Here is a 21361-nt window from a genome sequence, read left to right on the forward strand (position 1 = left end):
TCAGTTCCATTTCCAACTCTAACCGTCAGCTCCACTGACGGGGAACCTACCCCTGCTGGTCGGGTAGGTGGGTGCTGGGATCACCTGACTGCTTTCAGCCCCTCCCGGGGCCCCGGTTGGGTCGGTGGCTGGGGTGACCCCTGAGGCTGCCTGGCTACTCCCAGCCTCTCTCATGGCCCCAGCTGGGTCAGGAACCAGCTCCTTAGAGCGATCATTCTCCAATTAAGCAATTAGCTGTGCCTTGGTGAATCTTCGAATTCGCAGCCCTCTTCCCTCGGCACAGCTCTACCATGTTCTTCTTAAGGAGATGGTTATAAGCCAGCCTTTCGCTGTTCCCAAGTTGCTAGGGACTCACAGGCTAATGCTCTCTCAGCTCCCCACGGTCCCTGGGAGAACCCCTTCAGTGCGACAGCCCTTCTTGGGGGTCCATTCTCTCTCAGGGCTAAGCCGTAGGCTCCTCCACCCCTGGACCTGCACCTATCTGAGTCGCCAGCATGCCTGTCTCTCGCTAATCCCCCTTCGTTTTACTGCTCCCCAGTCACTTACTGCAGGATACTTTGTCCACGGTGTGCAGCTCATCCCACCGCTCCCACCAGTTGTCACAGAGTCATGGGGCTAGTGCTCTGGAACTATTCCATACAAAGCCAGTCAGAATTGGGGTGTAGCATGCCGCCTCTCTCTGAGCATATTGTCACCAGGGCAAGAAGCTTACACAGCATCGACCTTCCTGGGTCTGACCTCGGAGCATTCAGCATCCCCTTCCTCCTGTGTGCTTCCTGCAGTGGGTCTGCTCGGATGGGGCTCCTGGGGAAGCCAAAGGACCCTGCACCCCAGCTCCTGCAGTCAGCTGTGACTCTCAGCCAGCATGTAGAACAGAAGGTTTATTAGTTGACAGGAACACAGCATAGAACAGAGCTTGCTATCACAGAAATCAGTGACTTTCAGCCAAGTCCATCTTGGGGAGTCCTGAGCCTGACGGTCTGGACTCCTCCTCTTCCAGTCCCTGAAGCAGGTGGCCTAGCTTCTAGCAATCTGACCTCCGACACACCCATTGCTCCTCCTCCTCCTCTTTTGTCCTGCTTCCCGGGCAAAAGGTGTCACCTGGTCGCAACCCCTCCTGGGTCTCAGGTTACGAAGAGCACTGCCATAGCGTAGGTGCAGACTGCTGGGCAGCCTCACCTGCCCTGAGGGCCGCAGCAAAAATCACACACCTAGTTCCCACCACCGAAATATTGGTGCAGTACACAGGGAAACTGAGGCACACACAGTATTAGTATATGACAGTAAAGACTCACATGTAACATAACAAGATGAATAAAACCCCACTTCGTCACAGTCTCTTGACTGAAGTAATTTCACTGGACAGTTTCGGAACCATCCACATAGGATGCATACAGGTTGGTGTCAGCTGAAAGTGGGTAGGCAGAGTTCCTCCTTCAGGTGTTTTACCCGAGCTGTTGAGGCCAGGCCCGGATGGGACGGAGGGGTGAAGCTATGTCTACAATTAACATTTTGGGGGGAAATCTCCCACCCTAACAGCAGCTCTGAAAGTACCAGTGTTGGGAGGCTTAGTGGGTATAGGCTGCCAGTGTCTACTGGCATTTTTACCCTCAGAGCTATGAACAAGCTGGAGAATGGCTCTGCTCCATACGTAATGTTTCATAGTATACAGAGGCAAAAGCCAGCATGCACACAATCTCTTATATAGGCAAAAAACCAAGGCCTGGAAAGCGCCTCAGAATATCTACAAAGGCAATGTCCAAAATACTACTATGCTTTTTCATCCTCACTGTTAGGGGATGTGAACAATACTCCAAACTATTCCCTTATGTACAATTGGATGCAATGTTTTTTTTAAACCAAAGCATTTCTCTGACAAGGAGTTGCTGTCTCATTGAGTGCCTTTATTCCAGTATAAACTTTTATCTACTACGAACAAGTGAAGCAATGTAAATCCACACAGAGAGAACATTTTTGGGATAAGCATGGACGTATACTGCTAGAGCAAATTCTGCATTTGAAACATCGATGGTATGGACTCCGGTACTATGCACAGCTTCTATTAAAGGTTTCACTTCAGAAAATGGCATATGAATAGGAAATCCAGAAACCTGAGGGATTTAATGAAAAAAAATAATTAGCGACAGTGAGAAATGACTGTTTCTCTCTCATTAGTTGAGGTGTTGAATCAGACTATAAAGAGCTTTACACCAGGTAGGGAAAGTAAAAAAAGCTACAGCAATTATGGCTACTACCTGTAATTTCACGATGGATGCAAGTTCAGCTTTTCTTTTAAGAGCACTTATTACTGGACTGAGACGAGATTATTACATGCTGAATAACCTGCCTACTTCACATTAAAATTAATGCCCCCTTTCCAACTTCAAACTCTGTTTAAGCAATGCACAGCTTCCTCAGTGGATATTTAATTCCTGTCAGCCCTTTGGCCCTACTCCAAGACAGGCCCACTGCCTCTCTACTGTGATCACCCGTCTGCACCTGCTGTCTTCTAGAGCACCAATCAGTCAGTGGTGATGGCTTGTCCCTGAGCCCTAGTACTTGTCTGCTGCTGTCCTGCACTCCAGCTACAGCATCCCCAAGCTGTACAACTGCAGAGTCAATTTCTAATTAAATATGCCACCTCAATAGCTGCCAACTGAATATGGTACAATATGATTGATAGCAATAAAAGCAATAGTGCATATTTGCAACCAACGGAGCCCCGCACTAACAGGAACCCTGAGCCAACATTGGTTAGTGTCACAAACCTTTCAGATGAAATAATTTGTCAACTGGTTATCATTCATCTGAATTTACAATGATGTGGGGGCCAGATGATTTCTCCCCCCCACGGTTGCTAGAGTAGAGTGCACGTGGGTATGGTGATTCTGAGCGGAGAGGGTGGGAATGCTGTCTCTGCAGCATTTGTACCCACTTGCTGGTACTGTACAGAAGTTCCTTTGTCAGAGCTCTCAGAGGTTGGAGCTTGGAGGGGTGCGTGCTGGGGTAGAGTTGTTGACAGTGCTGCAGTCAGCCATCTTGTATGTTCAGCCACTGCCACTTGAAAACCAAACATCACATACCTAAAAATAATTTTTAGGACCCTGAGAGGCAAGACCATGCAGCTGCATGCTTGCAGTTCTGCTATCAAAATGGAAGGACGGTTTGGACAGCTGACCTTAGGTTTAGATGCCTCTGACATTTTATTATTGTTATGACGAGAAATGCTTTGCTAATAAGAAGAATGAATTGTTATTGGCTGTTGCTAGGAAAATTGTTAGGGGCTATTATGAGTTATGTGCTTTGTTTAAAAAATTATAAAAAGTTTAGTGAGAAACTGCTTTGGAGCAGTCTGAGGAAGCTCTTCTTTGGGCAAGGATCTGACACTTAAAATTCCCCATCAGCTAAACAAAACAAAGGGCCCCCAAAAGCCTGGCTAAAAATCACTCAAAACCATTTCAAACTTTAATAAATATAAATTTTCCAGAGCAGTGGAAAGAATCTCAACTTAGGCAATTCTGTTCTCCTAGAGCTGAAGTTCATTAGGGCTGGTTAGGTTGGTTGGTTTTTTTTGCTGCCTTTACTATTTACTATTTTTATATATATATATATATAAAGCATTTACTATTGGCTGGTCTTGTACCAAAGGCCTAGCACCATACGACAATTCTTTGGATATTAGGTGACTTTCTGTTAATTAAACATCAGTGATTTGATTTACTAATGTAATATTGGACTGTGAGGAACATCTACTAGTTTCATTACACAGGCTCTACATGGGCATTCATTATAGTACCCTGTAATCTCCCAGCTGTTTTTGCAGTTCTGCCTGGTGGTCATCTTCTACAGCTTTTCCTTGGAACTGTTCCAGGAGAGGCAGGAAATGACGAAGCGTGGAGGTACAGTATCTGTTCCAACGAGTTAGATGCCTTGGCCTCCACTCCATAATCTTCTCTTTCAGTATCTTTTCAATCCTGCAGTAAAATATAGCTACTTGTTATAATTGCCTTACTGGTTGATTGTTCAAGGTGTGATTCTGGCTTCACAATTTTGGATGATTCGCTCAGAAAACAGAACTCAACCTTATTTTTCTAGACACACTACCCAGGTTGCAGAAAGCACTGGGGATCTTAAGGTAGTAAGTTCTCCACTGTTCCCAAGGCAGTTCAAAGATAAACACAACAGCAGTAATGCCATAGTGTTCTGGTTTACAAGAAACCCTCCAAAAATCACATGCTGGAGGACTGATTTTTAAGATCTCCGTGTGGCACTTGAACTTTTAATTCTTATTCTTACAATACATAGATACAGCGAAGGGAGAGACCACTCCTGGCTAAAGGGATCAAAAAGCCAGCATGCTTAATGGAGTGCCCGAGAAGTAGTTACACTTTTCCAATTGCAGCTCCTTACAATCTAGATTGGATGAGAAAGGTCTTTGGTGGTGAATCAGACTGGAGAGCTGCTGCTGCTGCTCACAGTGTTTAATGGAGTTACGTAGATATTTACAGAGGCAAAGTTACCTGCCCTGCAGTTCTAATGCAGCAGCCTTGTCTATACGCTGGTAAATTAATTCTTCAGGCTAATAAAAAAAAAGAATTGATTAAAACATCACTTGGTATATAAGACTTCTTGTTATCAAAGATGAAAACACAGGACCATATTTTTCTCTGATGTGGGTTCACACCAGTTATTCCTGATTAACAAGGGTGTGAATGAGATCAAAATTAGGCCCATAATGTTTCACCATGCACTACATGAGGTCAGAAAAATGAATTACTGAAAAACAACATTTGGAAGTTAGAATTTTGTACACAAAGTTATTCTGACCCTTCTGACAGTAGGTTTCAACCACGGATGTTTGTATGCTTGATTAGGTAAAGAGTGCAAGCTTGGGGTCGGACATTAAATGAACCTGGCCTGTTCACATTTTAAAGACAAATTTGACATTTTCCTTAGATTTTAGAGGCTATATTATTTGGATTTCACTTGTGACTAAGCTAACAGAGGAATGTCACAAATCATATTTGGCTTCAGACCGTATGTGGGTGTTTTCAGGACAAGAGAGATTCATCCATTCTGAATGAAACCAGATCAATTATCAAATACTGTCACTTGATATATTGTCCTGTAGACTCCTGAGGGAATTCTACACCAAAATATAAAATATTGTGCACAGAATTTTTAAAAATTCTGCATATTTTATTTGTCAATATATAAATGTGGAGGCTCCAGCATGGCAGTAGGGAGCACAGGCCACTGGCTGCACAGGGACGGGAGAGCACCAGCCACCCTCCCCTGGACATGGACTCAGCAGTGAGGCTGCACCTGACCCTGACAAGGTGCAAGGGCCAGGCCTGCCCCAGAAACACGCTGGGATCCTGCTCCTCCGGGCCAGTTGCACCAACATAGCAAGCGAGAGAGACAAAGTCTCACAGGCATGCCCAGCCCTGGTCCCCACTCAGGTGTAGGGTGAGAGGGTTCAGTGTGGGGCAATTTGGGTGGGGGGGTTTCAGGTGCAGGGGGAATGGGACTCTTTAGGGGGGCTCAACAGGGGGGAGGATCTGAGTGGGGAGGGAGTCATTGGGGGGGTCTGGATACTGGGGGAGTGGTGGAGTGGGGTTCTGGGTGCAGCTGGTTGGGGCTCAGTGGGGTGGTCAAGTGCAGGGGAGCTCATTATGGTGGAGGTTCAAGTGTGGGGGGCTCGTTGGGAATGGTCTGGGTGCCAGATGCAGGGGGTCCAGATGCAGGGGTGAGGCTTGGCAGAGTGGGTGCAGGGGGCTCGGTGACGGGGTTGTGGGCTCACCAGGGTGTCTGGGTATGGGGGGGGTCCAGCTGCATGGGAGTTGGACTCCCCATACAGTAACCTCTCCCCCACATGGCTGAGGAGCAATGGGGGAAGCAAGCTGGGTGTGTGTGTGGAGGTTTCTGGGGGTGGGTCTGATTCTGCTCTGGCCCTGGCTGTTCCTTGCACAGGAAGATGAAGTCTCATCCTCCTCTGCCCCAATCCAGCTGGGACTAGCAGCTAAGCCTGCACAGGGTAAGAGCCACAGGCCAGAGCGTCCCAGACCACAGTGATTTACCTCTATGGCAGCTGCTCCAGGTGCCCAAAACTACGCACTCACATTGCTGGGGAGGGGCATGTGACTGCTCTTGCGGTTTCCCTTTGCTTCCCTGTCAGAAGTCATTTTTGTGCAAGGAAGCAAAGAAATCTGCGGGGGACATGAATTCTATGTGCGCAAAATGGCCCAGAATTCACCCAGGAGTAAGCCTGTTAGGACCTAATTATTAAAGAGGTGTGGTTGGACTGCTGTACTAACCTAACAATAATAATAATTAATAATAATAATAACAACAAGTAGTTTACCCTTAAAATGCAAGATAAAGGCTTACACTCTAAATGAGAGAAAAACTGCATATAGTGAATGAAGATTTCATGTCACACCTTCCATCCCTTAAAATAGTCTAGTAATTGTTTTAAACTACAAAATGAATCTTAAGTTGGTACAATAATACCTGAACACTGGAGAGACCAGGGTATGGTAAGCTTTGTGAAAAGAAAGATTTCCATAATTTGGGTTTGCTGATATCAAAATTTATCCTTACTGGGGAATCATATTGTTGGATATTAAACCAGATCTAAAAGAGAAGAACTTTGTTAATAGCAACAGCCATACATGTATCACATCTTTTCAATGCAAAGGTAAGACATAGGTCATCACTATATTCCAGAGCTACAGTAGGAGTTACCCATATAAATTCACATGAAACAAGAGTCTTCCTGTGTATTCAATCTCACCTCAATAACAGACCTCAAAGTGGCAATTCTTCAACAAAAAAACTTCAAAAACTCTCCAACGTGAAGCTGCAGAACTGGAATTAATTTGCAAACTAGATACCATCAGATTAGGCCTGAATAAAGACTGGGAGTGGTTGGGTCATTACAAAACTTAAACTTAATTTCCTCAATACTAATTTCTCCCTACTGTTACTCACACCTTCTTGCCAACTGTCTGTAATGGGTCACTCTCTTACCACTTCAAAAGTTATTTTTCCTCCCTTGGTATCCTGCTGTTAATTGATTTATCTCATTAGACTAACTTAACACTTGGTAAAGCACCCCATATCCTTTCATGTATTTACATCTGCTCCTGTATCTTTTACTTCATGCATCTGATGAAGTGGGTTCTAGCCCACGAAAGCTTATGCCCAAATACATTTGTTAGTCTCTAAGGTGCCACAAGGACTCCTCATTTTTTATTAGTATTCTATTGTTTAACAGTGTGATTACATTTTTTAATTAAATCCCGATTAATTTTTTTGAGTTAATCGCGTGAATTAACTGCGATTAATCGACAGCCCTAATTCTGTGTCATCTGCCAATTATGCCACCTCACTGTTCACATTGTAAAAAAATCAATATCTATATTAAACATTATTCCTATATGGAACCATGGGGCCCCACTGTTAACTTTTTGCAATGGTGAAAATTGACTAATTCTACTCTTTGTCAATGTCTCAGCCAATTTCCAATTTACCACAATACTTATCTTTCACCTCACAACTAGTCTTCTCAAAAGCCTCTCATGATGGACTTTGTCAAAAGCTTTCTGAAAGTCCTCCAAATAAATTGTTATTCTGTTCTCTGTTATTCATTATTTTGTTAACATGTTTGAAAATTTAGTAGTTTACGAGTCACAATTTTGCTTTGCAGAGCATGCTGATTTGCCTCTATCATATGCTGCTCTTCCTGCTGTTTGTCACAAAGTTAATCAAATAAATTAAGCAAGAGTAGGTAAATTAAATCCTACAGTGCACAGTTTTTAGTTGGTTGGGTTTTTTTGCTTGTGTATGCTATATTTATATAAGTGTTTTATAATTTACGATCTGTTTAAACTATAGAAAAAATCTGTTTTATACAACAGTTAAAGCAGAACTTTTTAAGTTGCTGGAAACGTAATCCAAGAATGGCATAAATCACTATTTGATAACATGACCCACTAATATAAAGTGTATTGGCACTGATACAGGAACTCCTGATCCACCAGGAAACAAGAGGTTAAGGGAGAGGATGACAAAGATAAGCACCATTTTCTGTGTGTGCGAGAGGGTGGGTGAGAGAGAGAGAGAGAGAGAGAAGATGGAAACACTTACATTATCAAAGCTAATCAAACAGCCCACACTTTGCAATGGACAGAAAGTATCAAACTGTCCATAACAACGTCCACTACTGGGATTCCAAATCACATACTGATTTTGCTCCCAAGTTAATACATATGCAGTTGGCCCCTAGGAAGAAAAAGATTGAAAAACATTTTTTAAAAGTTCTGCTAAGATAATATGTATTGTATTGTATTTTATTTGAAAGGGCAGTACCCACTTTATTATTGAAGCCACAGACAAATTGCACAATTGAACTATTTTTCTCTAGCTGGTTGGAGTAGTTTTCTTCAAACAGCCAACTCATCCAATTCAACCTCCATAACCAATGTTCAAGTAACTCTAAGCCCCTAAAGTGGTGTGTAGTTTTCCTTTGGCTTAAATCAGGATTGCACAAATAACCCTTCCACCCCAGCACTTTAAAAACTAAAATAAAGAAGACACTTTCCTCTACATTTTCAAGTAAATGTAGTGCTGATTAAAGTTGTCATATTGAGAGCATAACAAACTGAAGTGCTCTATTTACCCACAGAACAATCATCGTGTAAGGGATTGGACTCACCCCTGTGGCGCCTCCTGCTGGTCGCCTCAGGAATTAGCTCTCTCAGCCTTGGAGCGCCCTCTGCAGGCCGGTGATCCGCCTTGCCACTTCTGGCCCCCATGTCCCTCCCGGACCCGGTGCCCTGTTGTCTGGGGTGCTGCCCCTGGCAGTAACCCCTCACAGCTCTGGGTCTCCCCCTCCCAGGGGAACCCCCCACCCACTATCCCCACCTTGCCTCAGTGTAAGGCTACTGCCAGTCACCAACTAGCCCTGTTCCCTGGGGCAGACTGCAGTGTAAGCCACTCCTCATCGGCAAGGTTGGGTTTGGACCTGCTGCCTTGTCCTACCCCTGGGCTGCCCTCGGCAACCCCCAGTACCTATTTGCCTTTTGCTAGGCCGCAGCCTGGGGCTTTCCAGGCTGGAGCTCCCCGGCTCCTCTGCCTTTCCCCAACCCTGCTCCACTCAGGTACCCTGTCTCTAGCTCCCTGCAGCCAGGCCCATCTCCCTCTGCAAACAGAGAGAGACTTCCTCTGGGCCTCTGGCTCATAGCCTTTTATAAGGACCAGCTGAGCCTGATTGGGGCATAGCCCAGCTGTGGCTACTTCCCCAATCAGCCTAGCTTTTCTCTGCCACAGCCCTTTCCTTGGCTGTTTTAAGCCCTTCAGGGCAGGAGTGGGGTAACCACCCCGCTACACATGGCATACTTTTCCACACTGCCCAGTCAGTGGGCCTGATCCTTGTGCTGGATGTCTGAGACTGAGAAACTAGTTAAGTCTCCATATTCACTCAAATTCCTAGCCTCCTTGCTGAGACTGTCAGCAAGAGTTTTATTAGTTCCCTACGAACTGGTCTGAGACTGTCAACTGATGCCATAGAGGGTACTAATCAGCCTTCAGAGGAGTATTGTTTTTTGGTAACTACCAATTTGGGCCCAATTTGAACGAGTCTTACACAAATACACAAAGAAGTGCAGAGTTGAGGCTCAAACAAAGCTTTGTAGCATGCGTACTCCAGCATATAAAGTCACCAACTTTTAGGGGAACCCTACAATACCCTGGGCACAACACGGTAAATTATCAGAGAAGTTTTGGTATTAATTTTAACTGAGAGTCTCTCCTCATAGTCCTTTTTACAGCTTCAGGTAAGGATCAGTAAGCATCTTTTTATAAGTTATTTGAAAAAAATGTTTCTCCAATATGTAAAAAGTAGGTCTGTATGAAAGACTAATTAGCAGGGCAGCTGTGCTGCATATTGCATGATGCACATTTGGCAGCCCCATAGCTTCCCAGAGCCCTGCTGGAATTGCATGCATTCCACCAGAGCTAAAGGGACTTCTCTGCAATAACTCTACAGCCCCACCAAGTACTACTGGGTGCCTCTTTACCTTCTCTTTTACTACTCCCTGTTTCTGCTGGATCCCAGCCAGATTAACAGTCAGCAAGAATGGGGAAGTGCTGACAGCATCAACAAGACAAAGAGCAAGGCAAGGCAGGACGAGGGCACTGGCCTTACCAATACCAGGCATCCCTCTGCTTTGCCACAAAACCCCACCCCCTGGCATGCACTCACATCAATAGACAGCTGCCCCGGATACCCCTCTCATTTACCTCTCCAGCACCCACCTCTCTCTCACACACACAGCTGTCTTAAATATCTCTTTTGCTTATCCCAACAGCAATCCCTCATACACAGCTAGTTGCCCCACGACCCATTAACCCTACCTGGACTTTCTGCGTTTCTGCCCTTTCCCTGGTAACATGGGCTTAATGTCCTGTTGGGGCTGTCATCATCAAGTTTTGACACGATTAATTGGATTTTGAGCACTAGGATCTCTTCCTAATACTGCTATACTTGAGAAACTAAAGGAATGAAATTCTGGGAATGGATTTCCCCAAACTCAGCTTTGTAGTTCTGCCCATGTTGAGGACCCATGTGTCTGAGGGTAGAATGCCTGTAATCTTCCTTCAGGGAGGCCCTCTAGGGCAGTTATAGACAGTTTGGCCATTGGTCTTGAAACCTGGTAGTAGTGCTGGTTGCTTAGAAATCCGAGCACTTCAGTGGGACAAACATGACCCATGCTGCTGAAGGAATTTAACTGCTTTAGAATTAGAAGCCCTGAATCTCCAGTGCCTTTTACCTGGTGGAGTCATTTACACCTGTACAAAGTGACTTCCAAGAGGATTTACACGTAGACAACAATGGTGAATAAGGACAATGGAGAATAGTTCCCACTACTCACACACAGAAGCATGGATCCAGGAGTGGGGATCTATTAGATTTATACTTAACTAATGGAGAAATAAGATCGTAGAATGCCTGATACCAGAACAGGGTTCCAGTGGCACCAATTTTTAAACCCACACCATCATTACTTTAAAATCATGTCTGCAAGAGAAAATTCAATCCATTTTTTGGAACATAATAATTTTTTACTTGTTTATGCTCTATTTATGTAAGCATTTGGATATTACATTCACATTCAAATCAAACAAAATCTACTATCTTACCTCAGGAATAGCATTTCCAATTATCAGCCAGGCTTTTTTTCCCATAGCAAGAAAGTAATTACACAAAAGCACAGCATGCTCCTCCTCATCACCAGCCAGAAGATCAAGAAATTGCTGATTGAGAAACAAACACATTTTATTATTTACAAATAAACTGGGATATAGTTAATAATTCTGTTCCTAACTGAAACATTTAAGAATATTTCCTAATATGCTGCAGCCAAAATTCTCCACTCAGATTGCCATTGTTTCATATGCAGAATGAGTGAAGAATATGCGGTGGAGATCTGTAGAGTAGATTAGAGAATTTCACCATCAGAGTCAAATTCTGTCTACTGAGTCACACTGCAGATTTCCAGAAAATGTTTTGAGATGCTATCAATATACTGCATGGCTAACCTATGATCCACAGGAATTCTATCACTCTTCAGATCCGTGTATGTCTGCTTGTAATGGTGAATGCCCAAAGGAAGTAAAGTTTGGTTTAAAAAAAAAAAAGGGTATTTGTATAAAAAAACGTAGACCTCTGTTATAATCTAATAAGCATACTGAACGTAAATTATTCTGGCCTGGAGGCTTGCAGTTCCTCAGATGTGTAGCCAGCAGGGAATGGTCTACGTGCATCTGTTAGCTAAATCCATATACAGACAGCATGCAATGATAATGTGAACATAACACATTTCCTGGAGAATTCTGAGTCCATAAACCAATGAATGATTTAGGATGAGCAAGCCATTTTCAATTGTGACAGACCTAATCTTCCTCCAGTAATTTTCATGTTATTTCAAGGAAAACTGATCTTTGCTTTATACCACAATGTGAAAGTTTGAAAGGTGTGTGTGTATTTTATTTATTTATTATATATATATATATATATATATATATATATATATATATATATATTATAACTATAGTTGAGCACTACTCAAGTGTGAACTATAATTAAAAATTAATTTTAATGACAAGCTGGCATTGGAACATTTTACATTTCAAAGTTGCAATGTACCTTTAGAAAGTCTACATCGGGGGTGGCCAACCTGTGGCTCCAGAGCCACATGCGACTCTTCATAAGTTAATATGCGGCTCTTTGTATAGGCACCGACTCTGGGGCTAGAGCTACAGGCACCAACTTTCCAATGTGTGTGCGGGGGGTGCTCACTGCTCAACCCCTGGCTCTGCCACAGGCCCTGCCCCCACTCCACCCCTTCCTGCCCCCTCCCGAGCCTGCCGTGCCCTCGTTCCTCCTCCCCATTTTCAATATTGAAAATGTAAATGACTAGAAAGAAAAATAACTCTCAACAGAAGAGGAACAAGAAATTCTAGGCCTTTACTTACATCTGATGTACTCCATAAGTCACAGATTCCAGCAAATGACACACTATCTGGCAAGAAAGGAATCAAAGCAACATATCGAGCCACCAACTCCTACAAACAAAAATAAAGAAAAGAGCATAGTCACATTCTCATTTACTATGTGGGATGAGAAAGGTATTATTTTTATTAGTCCTAACTAGATTTGAAACTTACTGCTGCTCCCACTCAAGTAGGGTGACCAGATGTCCCGATTTTATAGGGACAGTCCTGATTTTTGGGTCTTTTTCTTATATAGGCTCCTATTATCCCCCCACCCTCGTCCCGATTTTTCACATCTGCTGTCTGGTAAAATACCCATTGACTTCAATTCAGCAGGAACAGGTCCCTTTTGGGGACTTTTGTAAAGGCCTGAGCTGACTTCTTTGACTGGGAGTCAGATCAGAACTATAAACCATATGCACAGGTTTTTGTTTCTTTAAAGTAAAATGTACATCTAAGTTTATCTAATAATTTTTTTGATAACAAGCTACTGAACATTTATTTCTAATATTTATAGATAATAAGGTATACTGACATATTAATTCTTCTGAGGCATGAGCTATATTTACAATTACATAGAGATCTAATAGCTGTTTTTTATTTTGCTGTTACATTCCTCTTTTGCCATTCATATGAATGGTTGCTGTTACATACTCATTCACAAATTCAAGGTTTCTAATACTGAGAACAATTCTGAAAACTGTTCTCCCAAGTTCCACTATTAGACCATCTCTAAGCTTTGGATGAGATTCAAGTCTTAGGCCATGTCCAGAATAGGAAATCGGTGTTTTTAACACATTAGCTAACACGTGTGAAAAGTACCTCTTTTTCCTAGGGAAGAAAAAGCCTTAAGATGCATGATATATGTTGCCACAGAGCTTAAAAAAAATGAAGCAGCAAGGCATTTGGCTCACTTTCATGATTAATAAAACATGGAAAGTTCATGGAAAAGCACTAAATGCCAATTCTTATTAAAATGCAAATATAAAATGAAAGCTAAAGCTCTAATTTAATTCAGGATATATCTGACCTTGTTATTTTAAGGCTTTTAACACTGTTTTAACTCAAAATTTTTTAACTGAAGTATATTTGGTACCACGCCAAATCCTACACTGATTTCAGATCGATTTAAAAGTAAAGTGATAGTTTTTGCTCTGAATTATCTTGTTTTGAACAGTATGGCTTATAACATGCCTTGAAACATAGGGTTTGATATAACCATTCCATTATGATGTCTTGTTTATATCTATAATAAAGGACTGTTACAGACTTTTAAAAAGTATTTATTAAATATAACTGGGCCCTTGGGATTAAGAAAATTTGAAACATACAGATTATGGAAAGGTTAACAACTCAAGAGACGAAAGCTTCACCTTTAGTTTGCAAACTGGCAACCATTTTTTGTTTATGCTGAAAAGGATCTGAGAGCTCTCAGATCTTCCCTTAGGCCACAATTAAGCAATGACTTCCATAGGACATTCTTAATGTTATGCAAATGTTTAATGACTATGCTGAATCAGCACCTTACACCAACGGTCGGTTTATATTTCTGTTACCTATTTCCCCCTTTTGACAATATTTGTTCCATTTTTTCATCCATGCCCCTGCTGCCTATGACTTAGTTTCCTACTCATTGCAGAATTGCCATTGTTTAACTGTACATCCTAATTCGCCTGAGCTATATACCTAATACTTGTACTGCAACTTTCTTACACAGTATGTTTGTTAAAGGTGGTGCTTTATTGGTCTCTCTCTCTTTGCTTCTCTTCCATTTTCTTTTGTTCTTTGTCTTTTAAACATATTTAATTCTTATAGTACTTATTTGCAGGCAAATTTACATCTGCCAGATTTTGAAATACGGTAGGTTTTTATTTTGTCCTTTTCTAACAGATGTTGTTCAGTATCTTATCGTTCATTTACTTTGTAACATGAATATTCAATATTTCTTTACTTTGTATCCATAGATTTCCTTCCTTGAAATCTAAGTTTTTGTACAAACATAAAAAATAACACGCACACATACACGCAGACACAGAGTCTTAAGTTTATGTTTTGTGAATTGAATTGTCTTTTCTAAATAAAATACTTACTGCTGCTGCCTGAGAATTATTAGGATGACCATTAAGGAGCTCCTGTGGTGGGTTCAGAGGTTTGATATATCTGGTAATAAAAACTGTTTTCCCATTTATGTCAACTACAGTTGTCAGGCATTGGCGGCTTGGAAACTTCAATGCACATTCAGCCTGATACTTTTCTGCTGCTTGGAGCAACTTCTCATCTTCTTGGGTATCAAACTTCAAAAGATAGTACAACTTGTATAAAAATACAGTTTTAAGCATATAGTTTGGACTTCATTCTCCACTACCTTGTAACCTGTGCAGTTATTTTACACCTTCACAAAGTGAATGCAAAGTGGATGTAAAATTCTGGTCTGATATCATTTAAAAAACTTACCATTCTCTTTACACAGGTGTAAATTTAGTTGTAAGGTAGTGGAGAATCAGGCTTTTTGTCTTTACATTTATATATGCACTCCCACATACACACACACACACACACACATATATGTTGTACATAATAAGCATGATTGTACAGTCTTTACTCAGGTATTGAAAGTTCAGTGAAAGTTTTGCCTTAGTAAGGACTGTTGGAATGGACACATATCACCTAGTCATTCAACAGTGCATAACTATGATCAGACACTTCAAGGAACGGAGTCTTATTTATAGTCGCAAAACAATAACTACATTAAAACAACAATCGGGGTAAATTCTCAAAATGTCTGTCGGATTTATGATGCACAACTCCCACTGACATTAATGGGAGTCACATGGCTAAATCACTGTGCAGTGCTGAAAATTGATACAAAAAATGGACTAAAACATATTTATAAAAGCAAGTTATCCTTCTAGTTCAGGCTTGCCTAGCAGTTAAAGACCTTAGGTGTGGTTTTCAAAAGCCCAAATTGAAAGTCAATGGAACATGTGCTCTTAAGTCGCTTAAGTATTTTTAAAAAATCCTACCCTTCATCTATAAATGAATATTGTTGATTTTGTAGGTTTGTCCTAGGTACAATAAAATTTTATGGTTATTTTCTGATTTTTTTTTTTAACTAAGGCCACTTTACACCACTCTGGCAGCATAAAGGGGCCTTAAAGTGTGTATAAATATTTTACATTTTTTTAAGGCGCCTGAATGTTCCTGAGAATTTAACTCAAAATAATGCATGGTTTAAAAACAACCCCTTCATTGTGTTATCCTGTTCCCCAAGCCTCCCCAAGTTGGGATTGCCATGCACTGCTCAGTAACAAGCCATCCAAGCCAATAAAGAAGGCACCTCTTATGATGATCCTTCTCAACCAAAAATGGTGACCACAGTATGGAATTTGTGTAGTGATGCTTATAGTTTCAATTTTTAAATATAAAATAGTGATTTCTTGCAAAATAGTATTAATTAAATGATACCACCGATCTAAGATACTATGTCAGCATAAAGGAGTTTGCATGCTACATATAGTACATATATGGTCAAACACAGATGAAGAACGGCTACCATTAAAGGTAGTGGGAAAAGTTGCAGAGGAAGAACAAAATGAATCCTAAACAGTAAATAGCAATATCTGTTGATTAATTTAAAAATCACATATGTTGTACCTTCTTAAGCATTTCATTCATCTATAGAGAGATTTAGGAAGGCCAAAAAGAAAGAAAAAGATAATAAATAAAAGAAGGAAAATGTATTAAAAATCAAATTGAGAAGCTTAAAGCAATCTATAGACATTTCAAGCTACTTAGCTACAGCAGGAAAGCGTAGAAACATTAACAAAAGAGGGGAAATATTCAAGTACTTTTTTCATTTTATACTGGAAAATTTCTATATTAAAGAGGTTCAAAAGAAACAAAAGAGATGGGGATTGTTTACATCCCAATTTATGTACCCCAGATGCAGCTTTTAAATAGCCACTGCTGAAAGAGTAAGAAAAGGAAAAATCCATACCGCTTTTGTAGTGAAGCAGATTTCTCTCTTACACACTGTATTAGGTTTAATTTCCATAAATGAATTTAGTGTTATGAGAAAAGTGCTGGCAACTGAGTCCTGGAGACTGACATCCCAAACTGATCCACAAAAAATGGGAACAGCACAGATAATTCTAGTGCAAGTTTTCCCACACTACCCCATGAATGAGTCTCAGCTATGACCTGGAGGGACTTCCAAGGACTACTTTAGACCTGACCCTTCAATCCTTGCTCTCTCTTCTAAGTTTGACAATTATGCTGGTGATATGTGATGTGGATACCTGTTCACAAGGAACTGGACTCCACACAATTCATACAGATCACCAAACAGTCACTGGCAATTCCCAACCCTCGCCCCCCCCACCCCCGGCCGTCCACGTGCTGAATTGAGCTGGACTTGTAATGATAACCTCTAGGGCAGGACCCTCTATTCCCTGAAATCAACGAGCACTGGATCAGGCCCTACATCCCATTTGCAATACTTTGAACTATTTGGCTCTCCTACATACACATTCTGTAAATTAAACATTTGAAATGTGTAGGAATTACACTACATTTAGGGGAGTCACTTTCAATACAAAATGCAATTGTGGTTCTTTTATTTGGTCAAGAAAGTCAGAAGACGAGCACATGAAAATTTATGAACTTGGCATACTCTGTTGTACATAAAATTTAACAACAAAATGTCCACTGCATGCTATAGAATAATCTTCAGTTTAATTTGTTCCTTTCCTTATGAGCCTCTTCCAACATTGTAGATTATTTTATTGTTTTCCATTTACTATCCCACTCTTTTAAAATTGGATTATATGAAACCATACAGAATGTTTGTTAAAGTAATAATCTAGTTTGAATCAGTCTAAGTTAAATAACATTATAAATAAAAAAACTTTTGTTTACTAGCTACTAGTTACAATATTTAAATTGTCTTAGATATTAAATAGACTCAAAGGCAGATGCCGTTGATTAAAGTCTAGCTCCGCTGAAGTCAATGGTAAAACTCCCACTGACTTCAGTGGGGCCAGAACTTCACTTCAAATACACAGCAAAAGTACTGGTGCAAGAAATTACTGAACCCCGTTTGTCACACCCATCCTCTCTTTTTCTGCTATACTTAATTCTTCAAATGTTAGCAAATAGAAAATCTACATTGACAGTTTCCTTACCTCAGTAGCATTTCTCTCTTCTAGTATTAGTTACAATACACTTTAGTGGCACAGAGTAATTATGCTACAATTCAGTTTTGATAACTAGTGTTCTTTGACACTGAGAAAAGGATTCTCACATTCTATCTTGTCTATCTGTTCTTTATGTCTGATAAAGTCTTTGCTGCATCTTCACAGTGGATGATATTTCATTCCCTTTCTAGCTCTTACATCTGGCATTCTGACCAGGGACAACTAGCTAATACTATATCTATAATCAAAGAAAACAAATGAAGTCAGTGAGAAAGGACTTATCAAAAATGTAAACTTTTCTATTACATAAAGTGTGCAATTTGGTCTGTAACAATGTTATAAACACAGGGCCAACATTTCAGAATTTCATGTATTACCATCACAATAATATGTACTATTTTGGTAATTGGCCATGCAAATTAATATGTGCACAAAATTATAAAATTTGTCCACAATTTCTTTTAAGAACAGAAATATCAAAATTCATAATTATATAGTCTATGATATTTAACAATGAACTCTGAATTTCATTTATCAAGAAATACCTTTAGACAGGAATTTATTTGAATTGTAACTATTTTTCATTCTGAAAAAATATCGGCGACAGGTCTATATATATATAAAAAAAGGTCAATTTTTTCCCGTAAAGCTTACAACATTTCTCTCTGCAGTTAATTATTGTATATAGAATAGAACTGTGGAAGTGACCTGGTATATTAACGATGCTTCAAGGCTGTTGTGTAAATCTTTACAGCTTTATATATTAGTGCTAATTTGCCATGTCACTAAGCTAATTAACCTTGAATTTACCCATGAAAGATCAAAATTACAAATCATGTTTCCCTTTCTTTGTTTTCCACGGCATTACATTGCAACAATTCTCATAGCAGACTGGACTATGACCAGTACTGAACAAACAATATGAAATTATGAGACTGTAATTCCATAAGAGGGAGAGCAAAGTTTGCTTTAGTTGTTTATGCAATGATCAATGCTCTAAAAAATGAATTATACTTCCAGAGTTCAAAATTTGCTTAGTTTTAATTTTGTATAATACATAGATATGATCCCCCCTCCCCAACTCCTCTTCATCTTCAAATAAACTGCTACTGGAGCAGTTAAGTCAGGGGTTCTCAAACTGGGAGTTGGGACCCCTCAGGGGGTCACAAGGTTATTACATGGGGGGTCGCGAGCTGTCAGCCTCCACCCCAAACCCCGCTTTGCATCCAGCATAATGGTGTTAAATATATAAAAATGTGTTTTAAATTTATAAGGGGGTGGGGGTCGCACTCAGAGGCTTGGTATGTGAAAGGGGTCACCAGTACAAAAGTTTGAGAACCACTGAGTTAAGTTCAAAGCAAAATATGAGAAGCTGCTGTTTGTGCAGAAGCAACATGGATAAATCCTGATTGACTGTATCTCAGAGTATGTCTATCAGCAAAAGCTGTGCACAAAATAGCATACACAAGCTAGGCTGAATCCAGCTAATGTGAATAACAATAGCAGTGAAGACAGCGTATCGTGGGCAGTACATACTCATATGCACCTTAGGTATGTAGTCAGCTCACTAGCCCACTCTGAAGCCTATGCTGTGCTGTCTTTACTGTCATTGTTACCCCTACAACTGGATTTAAGCTAATTTGGCCATGCCTGGATAGGCTAGCTTTTGCTGTGTAGACATACCCTGAGAATTAATTGCATAAGGGTACAATAAGTGACGAGATTTTGGGAGAGGGGTTGTTTTTTGAACACAGACTTTTTCTGTTGTTGCACAAGCATGTCCTTTTAGTTTGGTGAAGGAAGTAAAAGAACTAGGTCAAGAATGAAAAAAAACTCCTACTTAGAAATATCTTCAAGAGATTTACAGGACAGGAGATGACATTAATACGAATGGCATAATATAATAACTAGTGAACAGCAAATGATGCAAGTTTTGAATTAATTCACTTTGCATCCCTTTTGTGTTCTCTTTCCCCAAATACTTGTGTGATCAAGTTTTACTAGCAAGAATGCTTGTGGGAAGCAAATGTTAAGCCTGTATGTTCAAATACTTATGGAATGTGAAAATTAAACTTATTTTTAAATGAGCATTTTAACCAGAAAACCGATGAGTCACGCTCATCTAGGTGAGGGAAACATACAAAATCATCTGAAATATGTGTTCAACCTCAACTAAGCAAAACAGCTCAAATTATGATTAAGAAGCCAGAGACATTATTACACTTGCAAAAAATGTCACGTAATTATGAATAACAAAATACATAAGAGAAAACAGATCTGTTTGCACATAGTCTGTGAAGAGAAAAAGAGATTAAATTTATTAAATAAATTATACATCACAAATTGTTCACTCAGATCTACTATATAATGCACCTCCCAAGTTTGCCTGAGTGTTTGAATATCCATTTTTTAAAAATAACCCAATTCTGTTAAAGATAAATCAGAAAGCAAAGATTTCATTACAATTTAAAAACAAAATTATTTTAGCATTACTTTTAAATTATAAAAAATACATGCAAGTGCTCAGAAACACTAATACTGGTCAGTTAAAAATTACTGAATCAAGTTTAATTCAAGTGCAGGTTCTCAAACTGTGGGTCGGGACCCCAAAGTGGGTCGCAACCCCATTTTAATGGGGTCACCAGTGTCAGCATTAGACTTGCTGGACCCAGGGCTGAAGCTAAAGCCCGAACTCCACTCCCACCCAAGGTGGCGGGGCTCAGGCTGCAGCCCCTTCTCCTCCTACCCGAGGCGGTGGAGCTCGGTCTCTGCCACCCTTCCGGGGTCACGTGGTTGTCAGACGGGGGTTGCGGTGCAATTATGTTTGAGAACTCCTGTTTCACTTTTACAGTGTAACTCAGTCAAGATCTGTATCCATGTTATATACCATGTTAAAATTACTTATTTACACGCATATCAAGAATCTTGGCACCAAAAGCAAAATTTGAAAGGTGTTAGTTACCTTTTCCCGAACTGGATCTCCAGGAATAAGCTGTGGTTCAATAGTAATAAACAGTGTTATGTAGGACCCCTCACTCAGACTTCGGACAGAATCATAACCTCTCTCATTTCCTCGGTTCTTTTCTTTACCGTAGCCAAGGAGTACTGGAGGAATATCTATCTTAAATGTGCCATCAATCTATGAAGTAGACAGAGAAATATTAATCCATACACATCAATCAATCATGACCAATAATGATGATAATTTCAAAATAAAAAAAAACAATGCTTCCTCAAGTTTTAGCATTCAGAAAGGCCGTGTCGCCAATGCCAACACTGCTCTTGGCTCTTCCACCTGAATCCAGACAGAGAACCCAACCATGGACGCCTCTAGCCAGGTCCTGGTGTGGATTTGCAGAGACTGTTGTCTGCATTTTCTTGTCACAGAAAATCAGGATGGGAAAACCATCCAGTGTGAGAGGTACTCACTGGTAGAATCTCTCAGGAAGCAGGTGCGAGAGCTACAGGAGGAGGATGAAGAGCATCCGTGTACAGGAACAATTAATTGAAAACGTGCTCCTGGAGACCTCTACATTTGAGGAAGAAATCCAGCTGGAAAGGACTGAGATAGCAGTACCAGGGTAGGAGGAAACTGCTGCTCTTCACAG

The 21361-nt window shown here is 40.7% G+C and overlaps 1 protein-coding gene across 1 annotated transcript in view; it reads right to left on the reverse strand.

Moving 5' to 3' along the window:
• Positions 1 to 943: 943 nt before the first annotated feature.
• CC2D2A (coiled-coil and C2 domain containing 2A) overlaps positions 944 to 21361 on the reverse strand; it is a 120407-nt gene continuing 99989 nt past the window's right edge. Inside the window, exons 28-36 of the mRNA XM_026648036.2 lie at positions 20716 to 20892; positions 14649 to 14852; positions 12541 to 12630; positions 11206 to 11319; positions 8152 to 8286; positions 6514 to 6636; positions 4521 to 4579; positions 3797 to 3974; positions 944 to 2111 (exon numbers count right to left, since the gene is read on the reverse strand). Coding sequence (XP_026503821.1) covers positions 1923 to 2111; positions 3797 to 3974; positions 4521 to 4579; positions 6514 to 6636; positions 8152 to 8286; positions 11206 to 11319; positions 12541 to 12630; positions 14649 to 14852; positions 20716 to 20892 — 1269 coding nt within the window. The 3' untranslated portion in view covers positions 944 to 1922. The remainder of the gene's footprint in view (positions 2112 to 3796; positions 3975 to 4520; positions 4580 to 6513; positions 6637 to 8151; positions 8287 to 11205; positions 11320 to 12540; positions 12631 to 14648; positions 14853 to 20715; positions 20893 to 21361) is intronic.

Source organism: Terrapene carolina, unplaced genomic scaffold (assembly GCF_002925995.2).
Source record: "Terrapene carolina triunguis isolate 2854851 unplaced genomic scaffold, T_m_triunguis-2.0 Scaffold66, whole genome shotgun sequence".
NCBI lineage: Eukaryota > Metazoa > Chordata > Testudines > Emydidae > Terrapene > Terrapene triunguis.